General features: G+C 41.5%; 2 protein-coding genes across 5 annotated transcripts in view; one reads left to right on the top strand and one right to left on the bottom strand.

Moving 5' to 3' along the window:
- Positions 1 to 675: 675 nt before the first annotated feature.
- On the bottom strand, positions 676 to 26,493 carry LOC102235761 (3-oxo-5-beta-steroid 4-dehydrogenase-like). Of its 2 annotated transcripts, XM_023326147.1 has the most exons (11): positions 26,387 to 26,493; positions 11,195 to 11,275; positions 4,299 to 4,438; positions 4,027 to 4,194; positions 3,755 to 3,871; positions 3,484 to 3,561; positions 2,327 to 2,449; positions 1,964 to 2,073; positions 1,705 to 1,870; positions 887 to 969; positions 676 to 794 (listed from the first exon to the last, which is right to left on the bottom strand). In XM_023326147.1, exons 3-11 carry the CDS (start codon positions 4,389 to 4,391, stop codon positions 752 to 754), a joined length of 981 nt encoding a protein of 326 aa, XP_023181915.1. In that variant the 5' UTR covers positions 4,392 to 4,438; positions 11,195 to 11,275; positions 26,387 to 26,493; the 3' UTR covers positions 676 to 751. The 2 variants fall into 2 exon arrangements, with proteins under 2 accessions (XP_023181915.1, XP_005810272.1); XM_005810215.2 differs by lacking the exon at positions 11,195 to 11,275 and having other exon boundaries at positions 26,387 to 26,489.
- Positions 19,608 to 27,612, top strand: part of LOC102236679 (fibulin-1-like) — a 43,493-nt gene continuing 35,488 nt past the window's right edge. The window contains exon 1 of one of the 3 annotated variants that reach the window (XM_023326115.1): positions 19,608 to 19,996. In XM_023326115.1, coding sequence (XP_023181883.1) covers positions 19,942 to 19,996 — 55 coding nt within the window. In that variant the 5' untranslated portion in view covers positions 19,608 to 19,941. The remainder of the gene's footprint in view (positions 19,997 to 27,612) is intronic. The other 2 variants (XM_005810219.3, XM_023326135.1) reach the window with 2 other exon arrangements.

Genomic DNA, 27,612 nt, shown 5'->3' with positions numbered 1-27,612 from the left:
GTGCAGCTGCTGACTCTGCAGCAAAATGCCTTCTAGGGAAAACAGAGTTCAGTAGAATTGAGCTCATGCATTCCTGATACAATCTGACCCCCCCCAAAAAACAGATAACAGAGCATTGCATGATGATGCCTTTGCTGCTGTAAGTGTAACACTTGCTTATGATAATGTCTCTACAGACCGTGCCAACTGAAGCTGCAGGAGCCAAGCCTTTCTGTCAATCAGTCAAGCAAAAAAAAGTGCTTTACATCATAAAAACAAACAAAAAAAAAACCCCACAACTAGTCGACAACTGAGAAACCAGTGGCAAGCATCGCATTTTGACATAATCAAAATCATCAATACACCCTTTGTTCTCCTTGCAGGAACTCCTTATCAGCGCCGAGTGCAGTCGGACTGCGCGCAGGTGGAGATAGTTGCTTAATTTCAACAAGCTTGAAAAGAGCAACCTTGTTTTTTTTTTTTTTACAAGCTTGTAAAAATGACTGAAAAGAAGAGCAAAAGAAAGCAGTGACTGTTATCCACTGAGAGACAGAGCCCTCTACTGGTCAGGATGAAAATGCAACAAGAGAACGTTCTGGTGAATTCATAATAATAATAATAATAATAATAATAATAATAATAATAATAATAATAATAATAATAATAATAGGATGGAATCAAGAGTCAAGGCGTTCCTCTCTATTTAGTGTTTTATTAGTAAGCATTTTTCCATTGGACAAAAAACCCCACAGCAAAGGAAGACTGGAAAGGCTCAGTATTCTTCATGGAAGGGATACTCTGGATGATCGCTCCACCTGCAGAAGGATTGAGGGAAAGATGGTCCGTATAGTTATGGTTATGAAAACAATAACAACGATATCTGTTTTCTTTAACAAAGCATACATACATCAGCAGCTCAACGAAGCGGATGTTCTTGTTCAACGCTTCAATGGCCTTCATCTCTTCCTCCGTGAGGGAAAAATCAAATATCTGTAAATAGTAATAATAATAATAATAATAATAATAATAATAGATGAAACATATCAAATATGCCTAAGAACTTTCAAGAACTAAGTGACTTGAACTTGAGGTGCCCGTATATCTTACATAACACTTCAGACTTGACTTGGACTCTTGATCTAAAAACTCGGGGCTTGTCATGGACTCGAGCTTTGAGACTCCAGTTTCAGGAAGAGTTATCTCGTGTTATCAGGGCTAAAAGCGAGTTAATAAGGGTAGACAACTGAGTAAAGGACTGAATTACAAGTCTGTCAACTGCTATGATAACCTTACTCGCACTAAAAATGTCTTGTCTTTAATATTTCTTAGTAAAAATAGTCAACATCCACAACATGGCACAGCATAAACCACGGACCGGAGTCCCAGTGGAGGTTTGTATATTCTCTTCTTAAAGACAGTGATTTATTAACGAAGGTCATTCTTAAACCATGGCTATGGGACTGTTCTACTGCTGCTCCACTAATTCACTCGCTATTTTGCATCTCTCTTTATCTCGTACTCTGCTGCTCACCTTTCTTGCAAATTAATCTCAAGGATAATGATTTGATTTCATAAGCTGCAATAACGCAGCGTCTTAGGCAGCTTAAAAGCCACGTAACCGACAGTGGCCTAAAAATGTTCCTCTTGGACCAGGAAAACAGTCCCTGCGAGCATCTCCACTCTGACACACTCTTTATCATTCAAAGGGAAATATTTCTTCTTCACCTGAAAGTTATGCTGGATACGCTCACGACTGAAGCTCTTTGGAATCACCACCACTCCTCTCTGAGCGTTGAAGCGCAGCGCCACCTGAGCGCTGCTCTTGTTGTGCTTCTTCCCAATGGACACCAGCAGCTCGTCCTCCAGCAGGGGAGGACAGGTCAGATTTACCCTTGGTGAGACGTGGCAACGAAGAAAGCCAGTGGCTCGATTAATCTTTGTCAAAATAAGTTACAAGTTAAAATGTGCACGCAGCGTAACGTACCAAGAGGCATCTCTGGAGGAACCAAGAGGACAGTAGCCAACAACAACAATGTCATTCTGACGGCAGTACTCCAGAAGTTTCGGCTGGGTGAAATATGGATGGCATTCAATCTAAGAGGTAAGAGAAAAGAAGCACATCGGAATCCAAACCAAGCAAATTAGCCCTGTTTTTTTTTTTTTTTTTTTTTGGTCAAACTCTCAGTTTTTACAGCTGGATAACTATTTCTAGCTAATCAATTTTCATTCCACGAGCTATGATATTTGTGCAATTTTATCGCTTTTTCTGGAAAACGTGTCAACGGGTTGCTGGAGGTCACTAAACATGGTAAACCGTGTGACGTCAGCGTGGCGGAGACTCGCTGACCTGGTTGGAGACAGGTTTGTGTTTGAGGCCAGGTTTTGTCAGCAGCAGCTCCAGCTGTCTGCGGTTGAAGTTGGAGACTCCCAGAGACTTCACCAGCCCGGCGTCTTTGCAAGCCTCCAATGCCTGCCGAGAAAATGAAACTCTCCATGTTCCACACACTAATACCAATCACAGTCAAAGGCTTACTTGGTCTCCCGAGACCTGGGAGTTACTGACTGCACATGAGCCAGGTAAACCTTTTTAAGGTCTTATTTTTAAAAATCCTTTAGATGAGATCGTGGAGAAAAGTGCAGCGTACACCGTCCTAAAGAAAGGTTCCTTAAGTTTTCCCTCAATAACAAGAAGTGACTAAGGGAATGCTGGACAGACTGGCGACCTGCCCAGGGCAAACTCTGCCTTATGCCTGAAACGTTAGCTGGAGATGGACACCAGCATCCTGTTTGACCCCGCTAGAGACAAGGGCGTAGAGAAAATGGATGGATGGACTAAAGGAATGCCAATTATGGTCTATTGAAGGTAATTTAACAGAAAAAAAATCCTAATTGATAAACTAAATGCACCACGTGTACATAACAAAATAGTAATTAACAAGCTAAAGTCTATTTGTGAGGGGCGTTATACTCAAACCCCTCAATAAGTTGAAACTTTTACTTGTTACCGACTTTCTAAGTTAGAGGATGAAGTTAGAGGATGTCTGTGCTGTATTTTTGTTTCTCTTTGCAGCGTCAGTGTAGCAAATAAACCTTAAAGATAAGAATTTGATCTTGTAATATGCTGTTTTTATCTAAACTGCAGCGTGTAAATTCCAGCAGTACTGTGAAACTAATGTTTTCAGTTCCAACCAACACCATGCCAAGTCCTCACATAGTTGAGTATTGGTGACACTTTGAAAGAAAATGCTGAGTTATCTTAATATTTAGGACAAATGTCACCTATCAGTACAAATGATTTGGAGTAACCTCTGAAGTGTGGCCACGTTCGATAAATCTTCCTTAACATGAGTGATTGTTAGTTCCGAGCTCTTGTGTCAAATGTGTCCCACTGACCTGAATATATTTATCAGACCTAATTACACCAGTGTTTACAGTTATCAAGACACACATTTGTTTCTTGATTGCGGTGCCATGAGATAACACAGTGAAACCAAGACAACTCACCTCCCATGTTGCACAGAGATCAGTGTGGTGGTAGATATATTTCCCGTTCTCGTCTCTCGGATAAAATTCCTTGCCGGGCTGAAATGCGAAGCACGGTTTATCTTTTTTTTTTGCATAAATAGTTGATACTAAACCTTATCCACTCTATGCTGGCACAATCTGACCACTGTACCGAAGCTTGGACAATAGTTCATCTCAACAAGGTTGTGGCCTCGCACACGTATTATCATCCTGCTAAGATAAGAGAGCGTGATGTGTGATCTATTGGTACCTTGAAGGCCATGGGAAGCTCCACAATGTAGAGATCCACGTAGTCCATCTTCAGCGTTTGCAGCGTTCTTTCCAAAGCAGGTCTCACCAGCTCGGGAGGATGGAAGGTATTCCAGAGCTGGAGATGGTAACGTTGTTAGAGAAACTTAAAATAGACGTGAATCACGACGCTCAGTAACTTCATACATGGTGACAAATATTCTCATGTCATAGTCAGAACTCATTAACAAAAGCTACGTAGAGTTGATAACAGCAGACAAATCTAGGTGTTACCTTGCCGCAGTAAAATATGTCCTCCCTTCTCACAGTGCCATCAGCGATCTTCTCTCTGATGGCTTGGCCCACCTCATGCTCATTGAAATACACCAGCGCCCCATCAAAGTGCCTGTAGCCAACATCTATGGCCAGCTTCACACACTCAACTGTGGTGCCTTTGGGCGTCTACGAAACGCAAACAAGTTACGATGGCAGGTTATCCAGACATGCGTGCTTTTTCTAATAAGCACCGTTTCAAAGGAGCAGAAGGGTTTTCTTTTCCTGCTTACCTTTCGAGGGTCTCCGTAGGTTCCCAATCCCAGAAGTGGGATTTGGTTGCCATCGCTAAGAGGAACGCTGTGGCTCTCCGCAGAAAGACTCATCAGTGCAGAAGTGTGTACTCAACTGAGCTTTTGTCGACAGAGCTATCCTACATAAAAGATAACAGTGCGGCCGTGAACGTTGAACCTGGTTGATACATTATCAGCCAAGCATGAAGTGAGTGACCTCTAACTGGGTCTGTAAAGTTTTATCTTGGATGGTTGGGGGTCGGATGTGAAAAATTACATCTTTGAATGGGTGCAGAACATTACACTGGTTATAGTCTTGACGTTGGACATCTAACAGTGTCAGTCTCCAAACAAATGTAAAAACTGTTTTGTTGAGTTGGAATTCAATTTTACACAAAGGCCGCCGTCACATTGTTCTCTACCTTGCGATGCATTTTGCTAAAACTGTTGTTTTAAATGGTGGATGTAAAAATAAAAGAAGGGGTGAAGAAATCAGCGTCCAACTGTGCAAGGATGGGATACATTGCTTTTGTGATGACAATACCAGCTCAAAAGAAACAATTTAAAAAAATCAGGCTTTTTATTTACATTCTACAACTAAAATAATTTTTTTTGTTAAATGGCATGTTAAAATTTATGCACGCCTGTTATTCCTGATGAGCTCAAAGACTTTGAGCTCTAGTCTTTGGCTTTCATGCAGACACATTTATTTTTGCTTCAGGTGGCAAGAACATGTTGGTTTTTTTTTTTCTGGCCAGGACATTTCAAACTTCACGTACGTCCTCACTGGTCTCTCCTACTGCAGTATCAGATAACTATGCTCACCTTCAATTTCTGACCACACAGTGTTTGTTGAATATGAGATAAGGATTATTTTTGTTAGGCAGTCTAAGTTTACGTCTGTAACTATTTTATTATTATTATTATTATTTAAAAAAAAAAGAAAGAACTAATTTGTGTATCTTGACAGAACTATGAAAACAGACTCAGGAAACCTGAGATATTCAGAATTTAGCCAGTTTTGCTAGCTAAATCATTCATTCAACCTAGTTTCTCTTTGCTTTTTTATATTTTGACATTGTCATCGTTGCCAATGAGCGCGTGCGAAACGAGGCCGTCTCTGCCTCCTGTATTTTAATATCCTCGGGGGCTTTCCTTGATGGGTTTGTTGTGCATCACTGTTACTGGGCAGTGATGTGCAGTAAGAAATGAATGGTTTTGCTTAAAGAGGACAGGTGTCGGAGCAAAGATCCGCACTCACCTTTCACACACATATAGAATGTCCAGCGTTTTTATAATTCATTTTATTATAGTATATTGTGGATTGCACTTAACATTTGTGTCAGACAGAAATGTGTGCAGCTTGTTTATGTGCTAAACGACTCCAGCAGCATCCTGGAGGTGCCTCCTTTGTAATACAGTAATGGTAAACCCTAACCGCCAGGGGGCGCCCTTGCTTCTACTTTTAAGGCTGAAGGATTTATATTGGCAAAACCTATTCGTCCGTGGGGTAATCCACATTATAGCAAGCTGCTCCTTAGGAATGCCAACATCTGTCACTGTTAAGATATAATAGGGCTTATTTATCTTTGTTAAAAGCTCCACAGCTAACTGTGAGGCTCAGCAAACTCTTAGAGTTTATTTTTAAAATGCATTTAGCCAAACGTGAGCAGAGTTTTTGATGCTCGTCTTTGCCACTTGCAGCCAGAGAAGAGTAGAGCTGGTTAAGAGTTAACAACTCAGAGTAGGGAGTTACTTGGGGAGGGGCTTTGCGCTTCAATGACAGATCAGGAGAAAAAAAACAAAAAGGGTAATCTTTTGTTTTATGCAGTGGAAGTTATTAATATCTGGTTTGTGCTGCACATAATTTCAATCTTGTGTTGATTAGAGAAACTTCGCTACAAATACAAACTCGCACCTGACTCCTGTTCATGAAAATAGTTGAGGTTATGTATCTAATGCTATTTCAGCTGTGTAAAAATAACAGTTCAGGTAAATTATTACAAGCCCCAACATTAATGTGACTTTCTGTGAGAACCTTAGAGCAGAAATGCAGAAACAGGACAATGATTCACATTTTTTCTGCACTCATCTATAGGTTAATTATTGATTAATATATTGCACGTGATTGCTTGTTTTTGACTAGATTGTTTATATCTAGTACTTTTGAACTTATCACTCTTAGTTATATATTTTACAAAACTTTGTATTTATTACCTAAGATGGAGTAGTAGAGCAATTTCCCCTTGGGGATCAATAAAGTATATTCTATTCTATTCTAACATGCTTTGGCTTTTCCTGAGAATTTTTGGAATTACTTGTAAATATTGCAGATATTATCCCTGATGGTGGTTTTGGTTTACACATTTCTGTTATATTTAACACGGGTTACTTTAAATATCAAAGCAGCCACTATGATACTCTCAGTTTTGGCTTTTTTTTTTTTTTTAATGCTGAGCTTTATCCCCTCCACTCGACATCTGCAGTGTCATTGCCTATAGAAACATCTACAAAACCCACTCTTTCACAAAATAATAAAACACACACATAAAAATGAGTCGAAGTTGTGTTGCAGCAGGACACGGACATGTGATGTTTTACTAGTGATTCAGACTGTTTAGTCTAGCTCAAGCTGTGTTTTGGTTCCCACATTGAAGTCGGGGATCTCTCTTTAAACAACGCTGGTCTCTGAAGTTCATTCAGAAGTTGCGTAACGCTGACACGGACAAGCTGTTGCAACTGCGAAACGAAACTCAGTCAAGAAATATGACAACTTTCATGTGTTTTCGAGTAAATGTTCTGTTTTTTTCCCCCCCGCCAATTTTAATTGTTGTTAAGTCATACAATGTTAATGTATATCTACCTTTGTGTCTCAGGTGCTTTTCACAACGGCGCTACATTGTTTTTGAGGAAAGGTTATCATTTTTTGGGTGTATAGGCTGCAGAGAGCATGGTGGATTTGTCTCATATCATAGTGTCTGACTTGTGTGGTATACCAGGAATTATGAATCATTAAATAAATATAACACTTGCTAGTGGTTGGCAACCATTTTAATGCAAAGAGCCATTTTGCCCTCACTTCTAGTAAGTACATTTCCTTAAAGCCCTTTGGAAAACATCAAGCTTACAATATAACTGTGATGTAAAATGTATTTGTTTTAGGGCTAAATCAAATAATCAGAGTTGTGTTTCTGTTTTGGAGTTTTAGAGTGATAAACTTTCTACTTTTTCGACAACTACACCCGCCATATTTCCACAAAGCACCTGCCTCAAGCTGCTGTTAAGGCCTTGACCGAATTATGTGAAACCTATTTCATTCATGTATTCTAAAGCCAAGACCCAAGTGAAACAGTGTCGTTTTGACAAGACCCAAAACATTGATATGACTTTGTGTGAGACAGCAAAAATATCAATAGATCCGATTAGAAACAAAACAATAATAATCATGACAAAACATGTAGCTTGCTGACATTATTTGATCAAATATTAATATTTCTATGATCAGTTAGAAGGTTTTGAAGTTGCAGAAACTGGGGAAAAATGACTCCCTGATAAACATGTGCCATAATTCCAGGTGTTATTGAACTTTTATGACCTTGCAATGTGCAACCAGGGTGAGAGGATACATACACAAACAATAAATATGACTTCTGTTAAAAAGCTTGTTGTTATCAAGTCAGAGGACTCCAATGTTCTGAACGATTCCCTTAACTTCAGCAGAACACTCTGAGATGCTACATGTTAGCTTCTTGAGAACTAACCACAGGCACTTAGTGGGGTTAAGATCTGGAACGTTTTCTGCCCACAGGTCTAAAATTTTATTTTGTCTTTGTTTTGATTTTTTTGAAAATCCTGCTGCTCCCTCATGATTTACTGGGATCTCCGCGAATCATCACCAAACGGCGCTGGCAGACGTTTTTCCGGGGGACGTTTTGATCCCACTTTATTTATTCGTGGCGGGCAGAATTGTTAGAAAGCCCACTCCCCTCCACGAGAGACGGCCGCTCGTAAATTGCATTAGAATGCGTCACCGTTGGAGCAACGCAAGACTCGTGATTTCTCTCTCACCGCTTCTCAAAATGGAAGAAATATTCTCCAGAGAAAATAACGTTTCGCCAGTTCGTCTGGTGTCCTTCTGCAGAAATTCAGTTTGTCCTTGAGGTTTCTCTCCAGATGGACCAGCTTCTTTGTTCCCCTCCTTGTCTCAGAGTCTTACCTCTGCCTTTTTTACTTGAGCATTCATTTTAGCGAATGGTCTACACATTTCTGTAGGCCTGCTCAGTCTGCTAATTAATTCAAAATCTCAAAAGTGTGGCATGTGTCTGGATTTAGCCCCACTGCGTTACGCCTGAAGATCTTTTGAGTTACGTCTCTACCGCATCTAATGACCAAAGGTCAGATTAGATGGGGAATGTCTGGAAACAGTTTTCTTTTATTTATTTATTTTTATTCTTGCCACAGATTCTCAGATCAGGGCTTTACTGGACTTTACCAAAACATCGACATGCTTTGATTGAAAGCATTATCTTTTATATTTAGCTGTAAGTTTATGTTTGTTGTAGGAATTGGGGGAGTAGTCGACTTCTTTGAGCTTAACACGATGTTATAAAGTTATTCCCTTGTTGAAAAACATGCGTGGAGTGTTGCCTGGATTCTTTCATGCGTATTTGAGAAATCTTTCAATCTCCCCTGGCAACCATTCAGCCGTGTGAAACGCCTGGGTGTGGGGACCCAGTGCAGCCATTGAGACCAAGCTCCTCCTTGGAGCTGCACCTCCTCCACGACTCCTCCATTCAGCTCCTTCAGACTAGCCAGCAGCTGTTAGCAAACGCCTAGTGGAAGTGCACATCTGCTGAGCTCATTATACAAGGTACTTCTCAGTGCAACGCTGATAAAATGCTCTTAAAGGGTTAACATCGGCGTGATATGGTGATGCCTTTTGGAAGGCGGAGTGTTGGAAAGAGCGGATCTTTCTTAAAGAGACAGAGGCCCCATTTCAAGGCATTAAATTATGAAGTCTAATTTCTTTTAAGCCGCATTTGATATGTACAGGATTTCTATAACACTTGAAGGTAACATAGTTCCTTGATTGTGCTACAAAATGGCACTAAGAGTTTGGAAAACACAGAATACTGCCCGTTTAAGCTGTTGATTTAATTGTTGATTTTATCTATGTAACATGCTGCATTTTGTGAGCAAGCAGGCGGAAATCATTTTGTTGTGGTCAACTACAGCAGTAAAGTATTCCTCTATTCTTCTCGGCTAATTTAATGACCCCCTGTCCATATAGTGGTAGCCTTCAACAGCTTTTGAGGGTCTGCTTTCAATATAGTTTAGAGTTTGACTTTCTTTATAATGCAAAAGAAAAAAAAAATAAACAGGAGAAACATTTTGATTGCCAGAAATAGTGGAAGACTGGAATTTAGTACTTCCTGACTTCTCTCTGTCTGGTACAGCTCTTAAACTTTATACTGTGGTTAAATACTTACGACATCATATATTTGATGACCAGTCTGATGACATGGACATTTAAAGACAATGCTGTGCAACAAGTAAATGTGCCAAGATTTAAAGATGGTGTGGCACTCTGTTCCAGTAAAGATTATACTCTTTAAAGCTTCTGGTTCTCTTCTGCTCATGTGTGGAGGACCTCCAGACAAGCCAGTGTGTGGAAACTCACCATAACCGTTAATGATAGGATGAGGTTTCTGCTTCAGATGGCAGGATGGCAGTGCAAGCCAAATGTTCATTAGTGCTGATGTCCCCACTTGTTTTGCTACGTTGCAGAATCTCATGATTGTGTGCGCAGGTTAAAGGACAATTGCCACAGGCTGCCTTTAGTACAGCTGACAATATACAGTATATCTACCTAACAAGACAAAATTGAATACTTTGTGGTATTTCTGAAAAGGAAATAAGTAACAACTTGCTGTCTTTAAAGGGGCAATAGTATGTGTTTTTTTGGTACCTAGTACCATTTTATAGCACAATCAAGTAAGTATGTTATCTTCAGTTGTGATAAAAATGCTATGTATATCATATATGACTTAAAATGAATTTTACTTTGTAATTTAGTGCATTGAAATTGGGCCTCTGTGTCTTTAAAAACTCCTGCTATTTCTGAAACTCCGCCTTCAGGAAGTCTTCACAACCTGGCTCCTCCATTAGCCCGTTAACGTCGTTTTTACCAGCTTTTCACAGAGAGCTGACTCCTATAATGAGCTCGGCAAATGTGCAGTTCCAATAAGTGTTTGCTAATTGATGCTGGCTAGTCTGAAGGAGCCGAGCGGACGAGTCGCTGGGGAGGCAGAAGCTTGGGAAATGCAACTCCGAGGAGGTGCTTCGTCTTGAAGGCGGGGCTTGGTCCACCCAAGTGTTTTGCACAGATGAATGGTTGCCATGGGAGATTAAAGGATGTCTCAAACATGCATGAAAGAATCAAAGAAACACTCCAGGTATGCTTTTGATGAGGGAATAACATTATAACATGATATGAAGCTCAAAAAATTTTAATTTTACGTAATACTGCCTCTCTTCGTATCTAATCTTTTGGCCGCCTCTATCAACCTCTAGAACGACTCCACTTTGCAGCAGAAACCTGTCCACTTGAGGACATTTTTTTCACAGTTATTAATTTCCAAACCCTCATGTGCAGATCTTGGTCCAGATGGTTGGCAACGATAACCCGTTCCCAAACTTAAAATTCGACGAGCATTCAACAAGTCTTTAACTGTCCTGCCGTTCTTAAACTTATTCTTAGATTTTCTGAGGGGAACAGGAATCAATTTCTGAAACAAAAACAATATTGTGAATGCGTTTTCTAAATTGGACATGCATTAAACACTAATGTCTGTTAGTGGCTGTGTCAGTTTGTCTCAACCACATCAACAGCATACCTTAATATATTGCACCCGAAAGCTGTCATCACTCCATAATATCTGCTGCTACATATGTGATCCTCTGCTTAGACTGGGCATCTATGAACAGGGGAAAAAAATTAGTTAAGCCACTGACCATGATTAAAATTTGGATATCAAAAATGAGGAGTGTTGTTTTATGGCGCTCCACTTTGTTTTTATACTGTGACACTGCATTTAAGTACAGTACAATTCACCAGCAGGGGAACAGCTCTGCGTACACATCGGAATTTCCTCTTTTTCTAGTAATATATATCATAATCATTATAATTGACCTTTGCTTTATTGCCAGAGACAGTTTCCTGGAAGTCTTCAGAAACACATCAGCCTTGTGGAGAAGTGGGTTCAGTGTGTCAAGATGAGATAAACCTCTTCCTACGTCATTGCCGTCAACAATGAGCCAAATGATGGGAGTAGTTGCACAGAAAGACAGTAAATTTAGTCTAGTGAGTGTTCCATAGCAATCTTTATTCCTCAAGCCGGTTCTGACCATGCTAAATTCTGATATGTAGTTATTTTTTATGGGACTCCAACTTACCATTTCCAAAAAAAAAAAAAAAACACCTTGGAGAGTGCCGATGTCTGGAAGACGTCTTTGCTTCTTGTGTAAAAGGGAGATCCAAGTTGTGTGTCTGACTTTATTAAATCAAGAGTGTATCTGGTATCAAAATATACTGATCACATCAAGGAAATATGTACTTCTATTTCTGTCACTCTCATCCAGTTGGATGGTGTGTGAAGTGGCTGAATGCGAGAATTTGTCACCTGGAGGTTGAAACTTTACAACACTCAGTACCGTAGAGCAGCACCTGGGAGCCTTTCTTGTCCCATGGAGTCCTCAGTAGCCTCAGGGGGACAGACACCAGGCACCCCACAGACAAACCACATGTAGGACACAGAAACAGGCGCCAAGCAAACTGTCCGGGCCAAAGAGGCAACGCAAAAGATGCACAGTGTCAAATCTCCCTACCCAGGACCTTGAGTATGTCCCTAGTCCCTAGTCCTGGCCAAACCTGGAGCAAAACCGTGCAAATCCTAAAATCAGTTAAAAAAAAACAAAACAAAAAGAGAACGATGGTCCCGGCCCAATTTAAAGAGCAGACATAAAACCTCATGGGCCTTCACATCCTCAGAGCTGTCTGCTGGATCAGAATGAAACCAAAACTCCAGAACCTGCCCTTTTGTGCCAAAGACATTGATTACATGAAGTAAGCTCTGTTCGACAAGGCAATGTTTCACTCTGGTGGAGAGTTGTGGAGAGTTGTTGTGCTGCCATAAGAGCTCAAAGGTTGTTTTGAGAATATATCTCAGAAATATTCTGAGATCAAGAATATTTCAGTCTAATTGGTTTCAGTCTGTCTACGTATGACTGCTGGCAGTCACACTTAGACATGGTTATGTAAGCTGCAACCTGTGCATGTAAGCGGTTAAAAAGGCTAAAAGAGATAGAGGAAAAGATAGCTCATACAACAACACTTAAGCAAAATTTCTTAAAAACTGTTTTGGTTGCCAGTGACGGTCCAGTACTTTATTATCGGTCTCGTTGCGCTGCAGCAGTGTCGAGGCGTAAACGGGGGTCCTTAGAGCCCTCCCTGAGGGCATTCTTCTGTCTGCCCGGCCGTGTTAGAGGTGACACATACGTGGCAAGGCGAGCTTTATTGAGCTTCAAAGGACCTGACCTGCGCAGCCCCCCCTCTACAACAAGATTAACACCGCTGGAGGACGACCTTTCAGGAACTCCAATTTCCTCCACGCATTGGCTCGGAGGTCAGTCCCCCCTGCTGTTTCTTGTTAAGACCCTGTGGTGGTGGAGAGGAGGAGTATGTGATTACGTTCTGGCTGGGAGCATGGGAGGTTTAGACCCTCTGGTATTCTGAATGTTGCTCCTTCCTCATTCAGACTTTCATCTCTAATCTACTCTATGCAAAGATAAGCGTAGGTGTTGGTCGGAAGTAATGAGGTGTGATGACTCCTAGGAGGATCCATCCATTTTCTTTACACCCTTGTCCTTTAGAGCAGTGGTTCCCAACCTTTTTAGTACCACGGACCGGTCAAGACTTCGCAAATTTGCTGCGGACCGGGGGACGGGGCGCACCGACACAGATGCTGTTGCTGCTCTTTCTAAATCATTCTGCTGCTTGTGGGCTCAATGTTGGCGCTCAAGGCGTAACCGAGGGAATCCGGTTAAAGCATTTTCAAAATAAAAGAACCTCCAGACTCAATACATAAAACGGAAGTATTTAATTATTTCTTGCGCGGCCCGGGGACCACTACCTTAGAGGGTCCAGCTAATGTTCCAGGCGAGAGGCGGGGTTCACCCTGGACAGGTCGCCAGTCTGTCGCAGGGCAACACAGAGACAGACGGGACACACACATCCATACCTAGGGAGAATTTAGAGAGACCAATTAACCTAACAGTGGGAGGACCCACGCATGCACAGGGAGAACATGCAACCTCCGTGCAGAAAGACCCCAGGCTGGGAATCGAACCCAGGACCTTCTTGCTGCAAGGCAACCTTGCTACCAACTGCGCCACTGTGCAGCATCCTAGGAGGATTTAGTTACAAAATAACGAAAGCTGTAACTGAGAGAGCATTTTCGCTAACTGACTGGAGCTATGTCATGCGTTTATAAAACTATAAAATTTATATTTTGTTTCCCCCAGACAAGCAGTTTACATCAGCTGTCGGCTAATCACGATACTCCATATTCCCCTGGCGGCGCTCACGCTAGTCCGCAAAATCGCGACTGCAAAAGTTTATGAGAGAGTGAACAATAGTTGAATTGTTTTTTTTTGTGTGTTTTTTTATGGTATCTTTTGTTGAGTATTCATTATCCAATCGATGCGTACATAATCACAATACGACCCTTTGACCTTTTTTAATTCTGCACCCAAAACTTTCTCAAAGGATATAACACTAAAACTCCTACAAACTAAAGTAAAACTCACAAATAATAACTGATAAAAACTAGCAAACACACTCTAAAAACTAAATAACTGAACTAGACAAGTAAAAAGTCACAACAAAATAAAGAAAAACTACAATAAAACCCCCCAAAGTATTATAAAAACTGGTGTCACATAACTAACACCGACACATTTACAGTCATTCTAAGAGTTTCTATTCAGATAGATTCTTTCTTTTCAGGCACATTAAAGTCTGTTCCTTGATTTATTTTATTTATTTATGTTTTTTTTTTTAATTCAATCTTTATTAAACCAGGTAAGTTGATTGAGAGCAGATTCTCATTTTCAACGACGGCCTGTTCAGAAAACACTGACAAATATTAATGAGTGAGTGAAGGTAAGGAGGGGTTTTTTGCCAGTGACATAGTCTTATAGGTGAATTTGTACTAATTTGTTAGTGATTTTGTCGTCCATTGCAGTAAAAAGCAACATTTTCCTGATTTTTCTTTCGGTTTGCCGAGGCGTTCGGTCTAAAATACGAGCTTCTAGTTTCTACAGCGTGTACAGGTTTTTATTTTGAGAAAGGATTAAAGCGTGGCCATTAAAGTGGATTTAAAAAAAAAAAACAAAAAAAAACTGATTGACAGATGTGTTAATTCATGTAATGATTTTGCTGTTTGTCCTTTGCGGCTCTAACAGCACGACTCTCTAAAACTAGCTGAGAAATGTGATGCATTTCAAAAAGAGGACACACGGTTAAAAGTGACTTGTGCTTTTGTCAAGAACTGTGATTCTTTAAGTTTTGCTCAGTTACTTTGATGCATTTTGGGCATTTCAGTTTATTGTATTCCCGGTTCACTCTCTTTTTTTATTTTTGTTTTGTAGTTCTTTTAAGTTTAGTGTTTGTCTTTAGATTTTGTTGCGCTGACAGTCATTCTACTGATTGATCTCATGTGTTTCCCATGTCACTGATCACCTCCCATAGACTCAAAAGACAGCTTCTAGATTTGTTATGTCTTTGTCAGATCCTTCCACTCAATAACAGTCACTGCTCCCACCAAACTTAGTAAGTGTTTGCATCCCTGCTGATATCTGTACAATTTTATTGCCGTACAATTTTTTGTAGCGCCGCTAATTGTAAATAGTCTGTATTTTAATGCTCAGTGAGACGGGCACATTTTGTACTATTTTAATTTAACCAACTCAGCTGCATATTTCTCTGGACTTTTTAAAAAATGTTTTAATAGCTACACTTTTTAAAATCTTGCCTGTATTTTATTCTTTATTCTGCTTTTATTTACATATTCTGTCTTTGTGCAAGTTTACTTGCCATCGCCTGCCACTGCTGCACTGCAATTTTCCCCACTGTGGGACGATAAAGGGCATTTCTCGTTGCAAGTAATCAAATCAAGTTCATCCAAGTCAATATATTAAGTTTCTCAAGTTGTCATGTTGAACGTAAATAAATTTAAGTTTGTCAAATTTGATCACATTAAAAAATTAACTCAACTGTTTTTTTTTTTAAGTTGGAGCTCCGTTCTCTAGCCAGAGTAGAGAAGAGCAGTTTAGATCGCGCTTTAGAATGGCACAGTCAAAGTCCAGATCTAAATAAATAAAATGTATGGTAAGATTTGAAAAGAAGAATAAGCAAAGCCTCTAGAGATATCCTTCAAAAGGCAAAAAGGCATGTGTCAAACGTTTCACAGTTTTATTTGTAAAAACCTTGAACACCATTTGCATCGTTTCTTCTACGTCACATTTGTTCGGTGCATTGTTTTGGTTATTCAGGTAAAATCCCAGTAAAATAAATATACAAGTAGCTATATTGTTAAAATAAATAAAAAAAAATACATAAATAAAAATCCCCCCCCAAACATTCAAAGAGATATAAATATTTTTGGACAGCCCTTTATAAAGTGTGGTCATGCTAAAACGACTATTAACTGACTTTAATTATCAACTGAACCCAGACAGTGGCAGAAATCACAGCAGAGCCTTTTTCCTCTTTCACACTGCAGCTATCTATTTCTCGCTGTCATGTCGCTGCGGTTTCCCCCACCTCCCTGATGACACCGAGTCCACGCTGATGTTTCTTGACTGACTAGACTGCTGGTGGAGGAGGAGACATCTGGCTCTGGTTAGAGGATCGTTTAACCTCCTCCTGTCAGCATGCCCAGAATCAGTAGACTGATTGAATTTGCAGAGGGCCTTAGCTGGTACAAAATATTTTGAATGCAGTCTAGCAATTATTTCTGCGCCTCTTGCCAAGTCTGGCAGGAGAGTGTGTACCTGAGTAGACGGGGGTGTGCGTGTGTGTGCGTGTGTGCGTGTGTGTGTGAGCAGCTTGTTTATATCCAGACCCTTCTCAGAGTCCATAATCACTTTGGCTGACAGATACCTTTTCCCTCCAGCTGGTGGCACCGTTACAAAAAGCCTTAACTTATTAACTTTAATGGAGAAAAACAGGCTTAGCTGTGGGCCTGAAGGGAACCGTGAAACTACCGCAGAGATGCGGGGGGACGCAGGAAAAGGCGCTCAGCCTGTGCACAATAATCTCTCGTACGACAACGTGACTCGCAAAAGCATTCGCGCCTCTCGGCGGGTTACGATGGGGCTTTTGACGAGCGAAAGCAGCGTCCGATTGTGAAGTCGAAAGAAATCGATGCGCATCGCTTTTGAAGGGTTTTGCAAATGAAAGCCTGAAGGTGCGAAAGGTGTTTGTGCTCAAGACCCCTCGAGTCGAAACGTTGCAGAGCTACATTTGTCTGTCGCTGCAGCTGCAAGTGTTTTGGGTTTTTTTTTTATTTTTTTTTTTGTCTCTATATACCAGTTCACAGTTTTGCCCGTTCTTTGTGAGCGCAGTCAGGTTGAACACAGGGCATCTGTGAGTCGTGATTTCGAACCCTTCCCTCAGATTCTCTGTTTTGATTCCACTCTGGACTTTAACTAGGCCAATCTGGCACATGAATATGCCTTTGATCTAAACCATTCATCGTAGCTCTTTTCAAATGTTATTAGTAAGACCAAGTTTCGAACCATTTCATATGGTTATCGCAGTGATGTTGTGTCGGTCTATATCCCATAGATTCTAAAATTGCGGCACTTTTGTTGGCAGCATGTTGGAGTAACTCAGTTAGTTTGCTCTGATTTGCTCTTTTTGTAGACTTTTTTTCCCCAAATTATTATCTTTATGCTTCAAGTATTTCGTGTTTGGGCAATTATTCCGTCAGCTAGACGCTTTTACTTTTTGACTTTCAGCCAGTTGTTACAACGCGTAGCTGTGGCAGTAAGGAATTGTTTGTTTTGTTGTGGTTTTTTTTTTATTGTTTTCAACTGAGAGCACGGTTAGCATCTCAAAGGCTCCAATAATACCTGAACCACAAACCAAATGCAGAGAACAGAGAGTGAAAGATGGTCAAAGATTCGTCATAACGAGCAGGAATCTCATCCTCAACTCCAAAATCTTTCTAACCTTACAGATAGACAGAGATTTATAGGGGAGCGGCAAAAGCAAATGAGGCGGATTAGCAGTGTTTGGCAACAGCTGATGATGTCATCTGGAACATTAATGTGGTATTTCATGTCTGCAGTCCAGATATCATGAGACTGATAGCTCAACAGCCTTCAGTCAGAGGCCTCTTCAGATTCGTTGCAAGACTGACTGCTACTGGAGATCCGTTATTCCCGCAGCATCACAATGACTCTTCGAAGTTATCGTATTTTTCCCCCACGCTTTGAACCGAGCGGCTTACAGCCCGGTGCGGCTTTTCTGTGGATTTTTCTTCAGCCGCCAGGGGGCGCTTTAGCAGGAAGCGAATCAGTGGAAGTCAAAATTGGAAATCAAAGAAGAAAACGCTGATTTTCATTTAGAACAAGCTCATGCTAGCAGCAGGCAGGACGGAGAAATGTCTTCAAACTCATACCCCCTCATCATGTAAACAACACGCAGAAGTTCATATGAAGTTCATAAGTTGAGTTAGTTAAGTTATATATATATAGGCTTTGTACGTTTCCAGGTTTTTTTTATTTATTTATTTTTTTTTAAACTTTGTGGGCGCGGCTGTAGGGTGGCTGGGCTCTCCCTTAGAGATAGGGTGAGAAGCTCAGTCATCCGGGAGGAACTCAGAGTAGAGCCGCTGCTCCTTCACATTGAGAGGAGCCAGTTGAGGTGGCTCGGGCATCTGGTCAGGATGCCTCCTGGACGCCTCCCTGGTGAGGTGTTCCGGGCACGTCCCACCGGGAGGAGGCCCCGGGGAAGACCCAGGACACGCTGGAGGGACTATGTCTCTCGGCTGGCCTGGGAACGCCTCGGGATTCCCCCGGAAGAGCTAGAAGAAGTGGCCGGGGAGAGGGAAGTCTGGGCCTCCCTTCTGAAGCTGCTACCCCCGCGACCCGACCTCGGATAAGCGGAAGAAGATGGATGGATGGATGGATTGTGGGCGCGGCTTATAGTGAGGTGCGCTCTATAGTCAGGAAAATTCCTTACTTGGATGATATGAGTCGTGACAACATTTAATTTCCCTTTTTGGGATAAGTAAAATATTTTTGAACCGAAGTAAAATACTAATCAAACAGATGAAAGTTTGTGGCTTTAACACGATAAAATGTGTGGAAGCCTCCAGTGGCCCGGATGCTTTTGCAAGGCAGGGCAGCGACAGAACCGACATCCCATACCGTTGACGTTTTACGTCCCGTCGTCCGTATAACTGATGCCCAAAAACTTCCACCGGCTTTGAAAGGGCCAACGTCTGGACACAACCGCAACACTTTTTTTTTTTTTTTTTTTTTTTTTACAAAGCTCTCCAAACCATCTCCAGATGTTTACTGATCTCTGGAATCGTTAGTCACGGACGCAGAAGGTCCCTGCCCTGCCGCCGACCAGGAGACAATTTCCATGTGTGCAAAGCTGCTCCGGGACACGGCGAAGAGAGACGAAAGAGACATTCTGACAGAAAAGATTTCTGATTTACAGAAAAGAGGAGTTATAGTAACAGTAATCTGCTTTTTTTTTCCAAAGCGCTTTCAGGACACTTGTAGACCTCATTTTCATTTTTCATCAACTACAAATTGTTAGATTATTATGGCTTCATCTGCATTCGATGAGTAGCCTACTTCTACATTTTTTTTAAGAATATTTAGCATTGAAATAATACGGCATCATATTAAAAAACTAATTTGATTTGAGTAATGAAATGATATTTAAGCACACAACTGGCGACAGGAGGTTCTATTTCTTTAACTTTAAAGGGCCATGGACTTTGGCCCTTTAAAGTCCATGGCCCTTGTGTTTGCTATGGTGGGCAGAATTTGGCTCTTTGACACATATGCGCAGTACAATAATAAAGAGGAAAAGCTACAACAACAACAACAACAGGAGTGGCAACAAGCAATCGGATAAATGTTACATTTAACGTAGCAATAAAATCCTAAAGGGACGACGAACGAACGTGTTCGAATAACGTCGAAACGAAAGCAGGGAGCAAAGATCACCCTGTAATTGATGAGCAACAAGTGGGTGTCGGTGGACCCAGCCCGCCCCTCACGGTGCCATTAGACGCTGCAGTCACGCTGCGAGCTGCGACTTCCCAGCTCCATCACATCCACTTTTTTTTTTCTCTCCTTTCCTCCACACACTCAGTCCTGTCCTTTTAAAAGAAGCGCTGCGGTTCATCCGCACATCCCCGAAGGAACGAACACTCTCGCAAGATCGGTCACTATCGGGCACCTTTCTTTCTTTTTTTTTTTTTTAAATTTATTTATTTATTTTTTTGTAACACTCCTCTCTAACCCTCCCGCGGCTGATACTCGAGTCCCCCCAATGGCTCTGCGTGTGGCGCTGCTCTGCTCTCTGCTCGGGCTTCTCCTCGGACAAGGTAAAGTCACCTTTGCGGACGAGGCTGCGCGAGTGCGAGGACTTTTAATTAGGTCTGGGACAAAACTGCACGAGATTATTGGCGCTGATGTGCAGAAAAACAAACAAACATGTATTTAGAGCGCTGCACGTGAAGAGTTTGAAGATACTTAAGAGACGGGAGCAGATGAAACAGAGTGGGGACTTGAGGAAGTGATGATTGTGTCTAGGGACTAGTTGGGGCTTGTGATTGAAAGCGGGGCGCTTCAGAGTGCTGCAGGAACCCCCTCCCCCGCCCCCCCCCCCCAACCTGTTTTACTAACTTGATGCAACCATGGTGCAGAAAACTCTCCTGGCAGCTAAATCAGTGTTAGCACCTTTGGTTTAAATCATTGCCTAACTGATTTATAAAAGGTGTGAAGTGCAGTTCCTTCTGTCATGGAAGTCAAAGGCAAAGTGTGTTTTGATGTTACATGTGAATTGCTAAGTTAGTATCTGACTAGGACAGGAGTGTTAGGATTTAAACACTAGGGGTGGAGCCTCACCTCCACCCCCTCAAAAAAGTTAATCAAACCCTTAAAATAGCAGCTTGGATTTGTTAAAAATCTGTTTATCACATTTGTCTTGTATAAGACTGCTGATACAGAGTGACATTTTCCCCGAGTTCTTTTACATTGAAATTACATTTCAAAATGGAATGGACATATCTTTTACTGTCCCACAATGGGTAAGTTGCTAAATGCTAAGAAAACATCACTTTTCTCAGTGATGCCCCTCCACCTACACTGTGACCAAGTTTGCCTTCCTGATCAGCTTATCTAGCTGCTTCCTCTCAGCAGTAGATAAGCTGATGCTCCAACAAACTACACCACATCTGATGGTGCAGGTAGACTCTGCATTGGGCCTTCCTGAAAAGAAGGCTCAGACTCTTTAAGGAAAAATTAAAACGTATGTCTAACTACCTGCTGGCTTCAGCCTCGCTCGCTCATGGTGATGTGACATCTTTCCACTGCAGCTATCAGTAATGACTTAATATATATTATATGTTCTGAACTAACCCTTTAAGAGACTTCATCGTAAAGATTCATCGATCAGAAATGTGTGGCCCGTTTTTGATTTCCAGTTATTGTAAATCTGTTTTGGCCTCTTTGAGAATGAACAGAGGGCGAAAGCTGAAAATGACAAACCAAGACAACCACTCTGTAATATGTTCAGCCTTCCTGTTATCTGCTTCAAGTCCTGATCTCTCTCACTTTCTGGCAGCCTAAGCGAACCACCGACATGTCTCCTCATGTAGAAAGTACAGTTTAGTTTTAAAATATCTTCCTGCATCTCTGAACGTCCTCTGACTTCACTACACCGACATTGACCATAACAATCTTTGAGCCGTCTTCCATACTGTAGAGTGTTGTCTCTGTTGGATTTTCTAGTTTCTGATTAGTTTTATTATTTGCGGAGCATTGTTTATCAGGATGTGTTATTTAACACAGTGGCTCTCACTTCTGACCTCTGCTCTGCTTGCTGTAGATGTTTCCATGCTTGAACGATATGGCTGAAAAACAAATAATGGATACCAGTTGAAATGAATGATTATTGATTTGTTTTTTATTCATTGGAAATATTTGAAACACTGACACACGGGTGGCAGGGCCTTTCATGTTTTATCCACATTTTTCACTTTACACTGTTGTTTTGTTTTTACTGTTGTTTTTTTTTTTTAAGCAGTTAAGAGACACAGCGGTGAAATCTTAAACTGCTGCTGCACAAGATACTCAACAGGCTGTTGCTAGGCAACCAAAGAGCGAGCGAGTCAGTTGATGCCACCAACTTTTCTTATCCGGCTGTGACAGGTTGAGCGGCTAAAGCCTTTCCTCTGCCTACATCTCCCAGAATACTTTGTTGCTCTGGATCGGAGTTCAGTGAAGTTACTGGATGTTCTATCAGACATGTTATCTATTGATATCGATCACATATATATCGCGATACATATTGTTATTGATTTATTGCTCAGCCCTACTTGAACATATCTGATTTAAATAAATTGATAATGAGCAAGTTTGGACAAAATCTAAATATAATACTTATTGTACTGTTACAGTTATTTTGGGGGTGATTCTAAACATCTTAAGGAAGATTCAGCTCCTTTATGACTGGACCAGTGATGCTATAAGTTGGGGTCAGAATCCCACTAAGGACGATCTCAAGAAATGAAATTGTGCTTAAAAGTTTATTATGAGAAGCCTAATTGTTAACACAAATAACATACAGTTGCATGAAAGTATTGTAATTGGGTCTTTGGGGTTGTTTATGCTGCTTTTCTATGTCTCAGTTAACTTAACCAGTGATAGTTTAACAAGTAATTGTTAGTTGTTTTGTGGAGAGGAAACTTAAAAGGTTCAAATCACAACCGCAGTCTGGTGACGGGCGTGATTATCCCCTGACTCACACAACAGGAGCACCGAAGTGTAGGATGCTAATGCACATGGGTTGATTTCTAAGCTTTTATTCAAAAGATGTCAATAGCTTGGCATTACCTTGGAAAGCTACTATTATGCTATTATTTTGGAAGTGAGCTATTGAGCGAGTGAGTGCTGACCATCAATCGTCTCTGTGTGCAAGGCTTTCATGACGATCCAGGCAAAACAGAACGCTCCCATTAAAAGCCCTTTGAGTGCGGCTTGGAAAGCGGTCCAGTCCTCTGCTGCGATCTGGTTCCAGACAAGCTGCTCTGCCTGGGCGGAGCTCCACCAGTGGGCTCGCTAGGCTGTGTTTACATGATTGGTCTAGACTCGGGCAAGCCACGTGCTGCTCCGCATGGACAGAATAGCCCTCGCTACCAGCAACTTCATCCAAAATGGAAACGAGCCCCTATTCTGACAGACCATGAGTCACAGAAACAGAGAAACCGGTCGCAGGATAACTGAGCCAGCCGGAGTGGGTTACCTATGATACCAGACGGCAGTATTTGTGGATCTAAATGTGTGATGTTTCAATTTAGCTTTTAAAACCGGTGAGATGGAATAGCTTAGCAAAAATCTGTTAAAGGAAGAAAGCTCGTAAAATATTTCTTTAATATGTAAATATACTCTGGTCTTTAATTTCACTACAATTCAGATCCACTGCATTATCTTCAATAGCATTTTAAAAGGCCAACATTTCTAGTAACCTGCTTTACTTTAAGTATTACGCTGCTAGCTTAAGCTTACTCATCTGAAATGTGACTGCAAATCTCAAAAAGCACTGCTAGGCTTTTTGAGATTAAGTTGACGTTTCACCAATGTATCCAGAGTTTATTTATCAACTCTCACTTGCATAAATTCAGAACACTGTGGTTCTGTTTCTGTCACTTTCAAATAGACGTCCTCGCTTCTAGTAGCTTCTTAATTAGCCTCCTTTGCCTCTTTAAGTTCAAAGATCACCGAAAATGTAAACATTGAACCTCCTGTATGGAGAAGCGAAACCAGTGTTTTTGTGGAACGGTTCGCTTGGATGAAATCGAGTCTGTTATAATAATTATTATTATTCAAGGAACAGCAGTAATCACTTGTAATCCGAGGTTTTGCTGCATGTTTCTCTGGCCACCTAAAACACACAAACCCGCTGATATTTTGGGGCTTTTGCAATATTATCATACATATGTTATTCCTTGAATCAGTCAGAAAATAAGAAATAACACACATTCTGTATCAATTTTCTTTCTAATTAGTGTAAATATTACAGCAAATAGGCTCAAATGCATGCGTACACTCCCACAAATATACACTGCTCAAAAAAATAAAGGGAACACTCAAATAACACATCCTAGATCTGAATGAAAGAAATATTCTCATTGAATACTTTGTTCTGTACAAAGTTGAATGTGCAGACAACAAAATCACACAAAAATCATCAATGGAAATCAAATTTATTATTAACCAATGGAGGCCTGGATTTGGAGCCACACACAAAATTAAAGTGAAATAACACTACACACTGATCCAACTTTAATGTAATGTCCTTAAAACAAGTCAAAATGAGGCTCAGTATTGTGTGTGGCCTCCACGTGCCTGTATGACCTCCCTACAATGCCTGGGCATGCTCCTGATGAGGTGGCGGATGGTCTCCTGAGGGATCTCCTCCCAGACCTGGACTAAAGCATCCGCCAACTCCTGGACAGTCTGTGGTGCAACGAGACATGGAGCGAGACATGATGTCCCAGATGTGCTCAATCGGATTCAGGTCTGGGGAACGGGCTGGCCAGTCCATAGCTTCAATGCCTTCATCTTGCAGGAACTGCTGACACACTCCAGCAACATGAGGTCTAGCATTGTCCTGCATTAGGAGGAACCCAGGGCCAACCGCACCAGCATATGGTCTCACAAGGGGTCTGAGGATCTCATCTCGGTACCTAATGGCAGTCAGGCTACCTCTGGTGAGCACATGGAGGGCTGTGCGGCCCTCCAAAGAAATGCCACCCCACACCATTACTGACCCACTGCCAAACCGGTCATGCTGAAGGATGTTGCAGGCAGCAGACCGCTCTCCACGGCGTCTCCAGACTCTGTCACGTCTGTCACATGTGCTCAGTGTGAACCTGCTTTCATCTGTGAAGAGCACAAGGCGCCAGTGGCGAATTTGCCAATCCTGGTGTTCTCTGGCAAATGCCAAGCGTCCTGCACGGTGTTGGGCTGTGAGCACAACCCCCATCTGTGGACGTCGGGCCCTCATACCATCCTCATGGAGTCGGTTTCTAACCGTTTGTGCAGATACATGCACATTTGTGGCCTGCTGGAGGTCATTTTGCAGGGCTCTGGCAGTGCTCCTCCTGTTCCTTCTTGCACAAAGGCAGAGGTAGCGGTCCTGCTGCTGGGTTGTTGCCCTCCTACGGCCTCCTCCACGTCTCCTGGTGTACTGGCCTGTCTCCTGGTAGCGCCTCCAGCCTCTGGACACTACGCTGACAGACACAGCAAACCTTCTTGCCACAGCTCGCATTGATGTGCCATCCTGGATGAGCTGCACTACCTGAGCCACTTGTGTGGGTTGTGGAGTCTGTCTCATGCTACCACGAGTGTGAAAGCACCACCAACATTCAAAACATCAGCCAGACAGCATAGGTACTGAGAAGTGGTCTGTGGTCCCAACTGCAGAACCACTCCTTTATTGAGTGTGTCTTGCTTATTACCAATAATTTCCGCCTGTTGTCTATTCCATTTGCACAATAGCAGGTGAAACTGATTGTCAATCAGTGTTACTTCCTAAGTGGACAGTTTGATTTCACAGAAGTTTGATTTACTTGGAGTTATATTGTGTTGTTTAAGTGTTCCCTTTATTTTTTTGAGCAGTGTACTTAAATAGCTTCAGTCTCTGCCAAGGGTTGTAAGATTATGGCAAAAATGACAAACACGATTACTTTTGTCAAAACTGGGATAATGATTATTTAAAAAGATCCTTCTATTGCATGAAAATAGCCCCATCACCAACCTGCATGGCTGCTCTGTCACGACTTCATGAGGGCAGCTACAAATTTTAATTCAGCATCAACGTGTCGGTTTCGGAGCATGATCTTCTTGTTGGCCTCTCAGCCATTGGCAGTGTAAAACTTACATTCTAGCCAAATTTCTTTTATCTGAAGATTAGTGTAATGGCCCAGACAGTTGAAACTTGAACATAATTTGGTATTTTAAAATAATAAAATAAAAGGACAAAGCAGACACACATCAAAATGAGTTTTATAACAGACACCGTAGGCTAAAAGTAGGCTTTTGGGAAGCACTGACCTTAACTATTCCTAAAATTAGGGGATTATGTTGATAGTCAGGACCAAGAAAATAAATAAAATGAGCTCTACCATTTTGAGTAAAAAAGAGAGAATAATGATTATTTATAAAGATCACTTATTCCACAAAAACATAGAAAGTGGCTCCAAGTTAAGCCTGGCTTGGCTCCAGTAAGCATGTCATAAAAATTTAATTTAGTTTTTAAAAATCAGGTTTTTTTAAAAAAAATAATCTTCTCTTGAAAAAAATTTCAAAATCCTAAAATCCATGACCGTATGTAAACATCTTACATACGGTCATTGGACTATGTAAGATAGTCCAATCTTACTATCTTTGGACTACGTTTGTCAATCTTCAGTCTATTTGTCGTAATGACTGCCATTACAGGTGCCTCCGTAAAACTGTTTGTGGTTGTTGTACACTTCCTTCTGCTGTTGTGGAAGAAGACAAGCAGCGTTGTAAAAACCAGGCAGTGCTGGTCCAGACACTTGTCCTCCCAGCTCAATCTCTCACTATCTAAACTTGCTCACTCCTGCCAGACCGCTCTCAGCAGCCAAGGCAACCCCCAGACGAAAGCAGCCGTACAGCACATTTCCCAATCACTCCTCAAAAAAACCACAGCCAAGGTCTGTTACCAAGACTCAATAAAAACTCACCTCAGACTTAGTTGGTTTTGTCCCCTTTTTTGCCGTCTTGGGAGTCGTTTTTTAAAAAAACAGCGTGGCATACTAATCCTGATTCCAGCCGTAGGCAAAATTCTTCTCAAGAAGAAGTCTATCTGCCAAAGCCTTTTTATTTTTTTTTTTACGTTTGGCAGTTCACACAAACCACAGGCAAGTGAATGTACTTGACGTGATTGCGACGGTTGATTGTTTACAGAGCTGAGGCATTCCACATTCTCTAATCCACATGAATCAGCAGCCAGATCACCACAAAACTGGTCGCGCTCCAATCGAAAGCCTCTTTTGTGTCTCCAACAACATATTTATCATCCTCTGCCTCAGACAAAAAAAAAAAAAAAATCCCTAATGATTGTAAAAGATGGTGCAGTTCATCAATCTTACAAAGGATATTAAAGTAGAAGGGTGAAGTCTTTGTTTATTTGGAGTAGACAGACAAATATGATCGAGACTCAATTAGGAATAACTGTGTCACAGAGAGTTTAGGAGGGAACCTGACTGTTCAGAAAAAGTATAAATCGTGACTACGTTCTGATGGTGGTAGACGTCCCCATGTTGTATGTTGCCAGAGTCAGAGTTTCAGTTTTCCTGGTATAGTTTTAATAGTCTACCACTGGTAGATCACAGCCAGGGCAATTTCAATTAGAAGAACGGCAGAAGAAATTGGCACAGGGGAGTCAAACTATCTGCTCCACAGGAGGGTGCAGTTCCACAACAAGCAACTTAAACCTCAAAATATATATTGCAGGTCAAGTGAATGCATTGTTTACATTATACATTTCACACTGTTTTCTCTCTTGCACCATATTAATGGTTAGAGTGAAGACCCTCCCCATTGAAACAAGATCAAAGTTGCAAAAGGTCTTCCTGTATGTGCAGCAAAATTTGTGTGACATTGATAAGCGCTTCCAGTCTGTTTAAACCAGTGGTGCTCAAAGTCGAGGGCCGGCATCATGCATGTTTTATTCTCTCCCTGGTGGTAACAACCTTTTCAGCAGGTCAGTTTTCTTCTTAGACCTTCTAATGAGCCATTATTTGATCCAGGTGTGTTGAACCAGGGAGAGAACTGAAACATGCAGGATGCCGGCCCTTGAGGACCCACTTTGGACACCACTGGTGTAAAATCTTCTACAAATGTTAAGAACGGGTCACTCTCTGGTGCTCAATGGATTCCAATGTTGTATACCATGATAGGATGATTG

The sequence above is a fragment of the Xiphophorus maculatus genome, chromosome 2 (assembly GCF_002775205.1).
Source record: "Xiphophorus maculatus strain JP 163 A chromosome 2, X_maculatus-5.0-male, whole genome shotgun sequence".
NCBI lineage: Eukaryota > Metazoa > Chordata > Actinopteri > Cyprinodontiformes > Poeciliidae > Xiphophorus > Xiphophorus maculatus.
The sequence above is the reverse complement of the archived record's forward strand: the minus strand, read 5'-3'. Positions and strand labels throughout refer to the sequence as shown.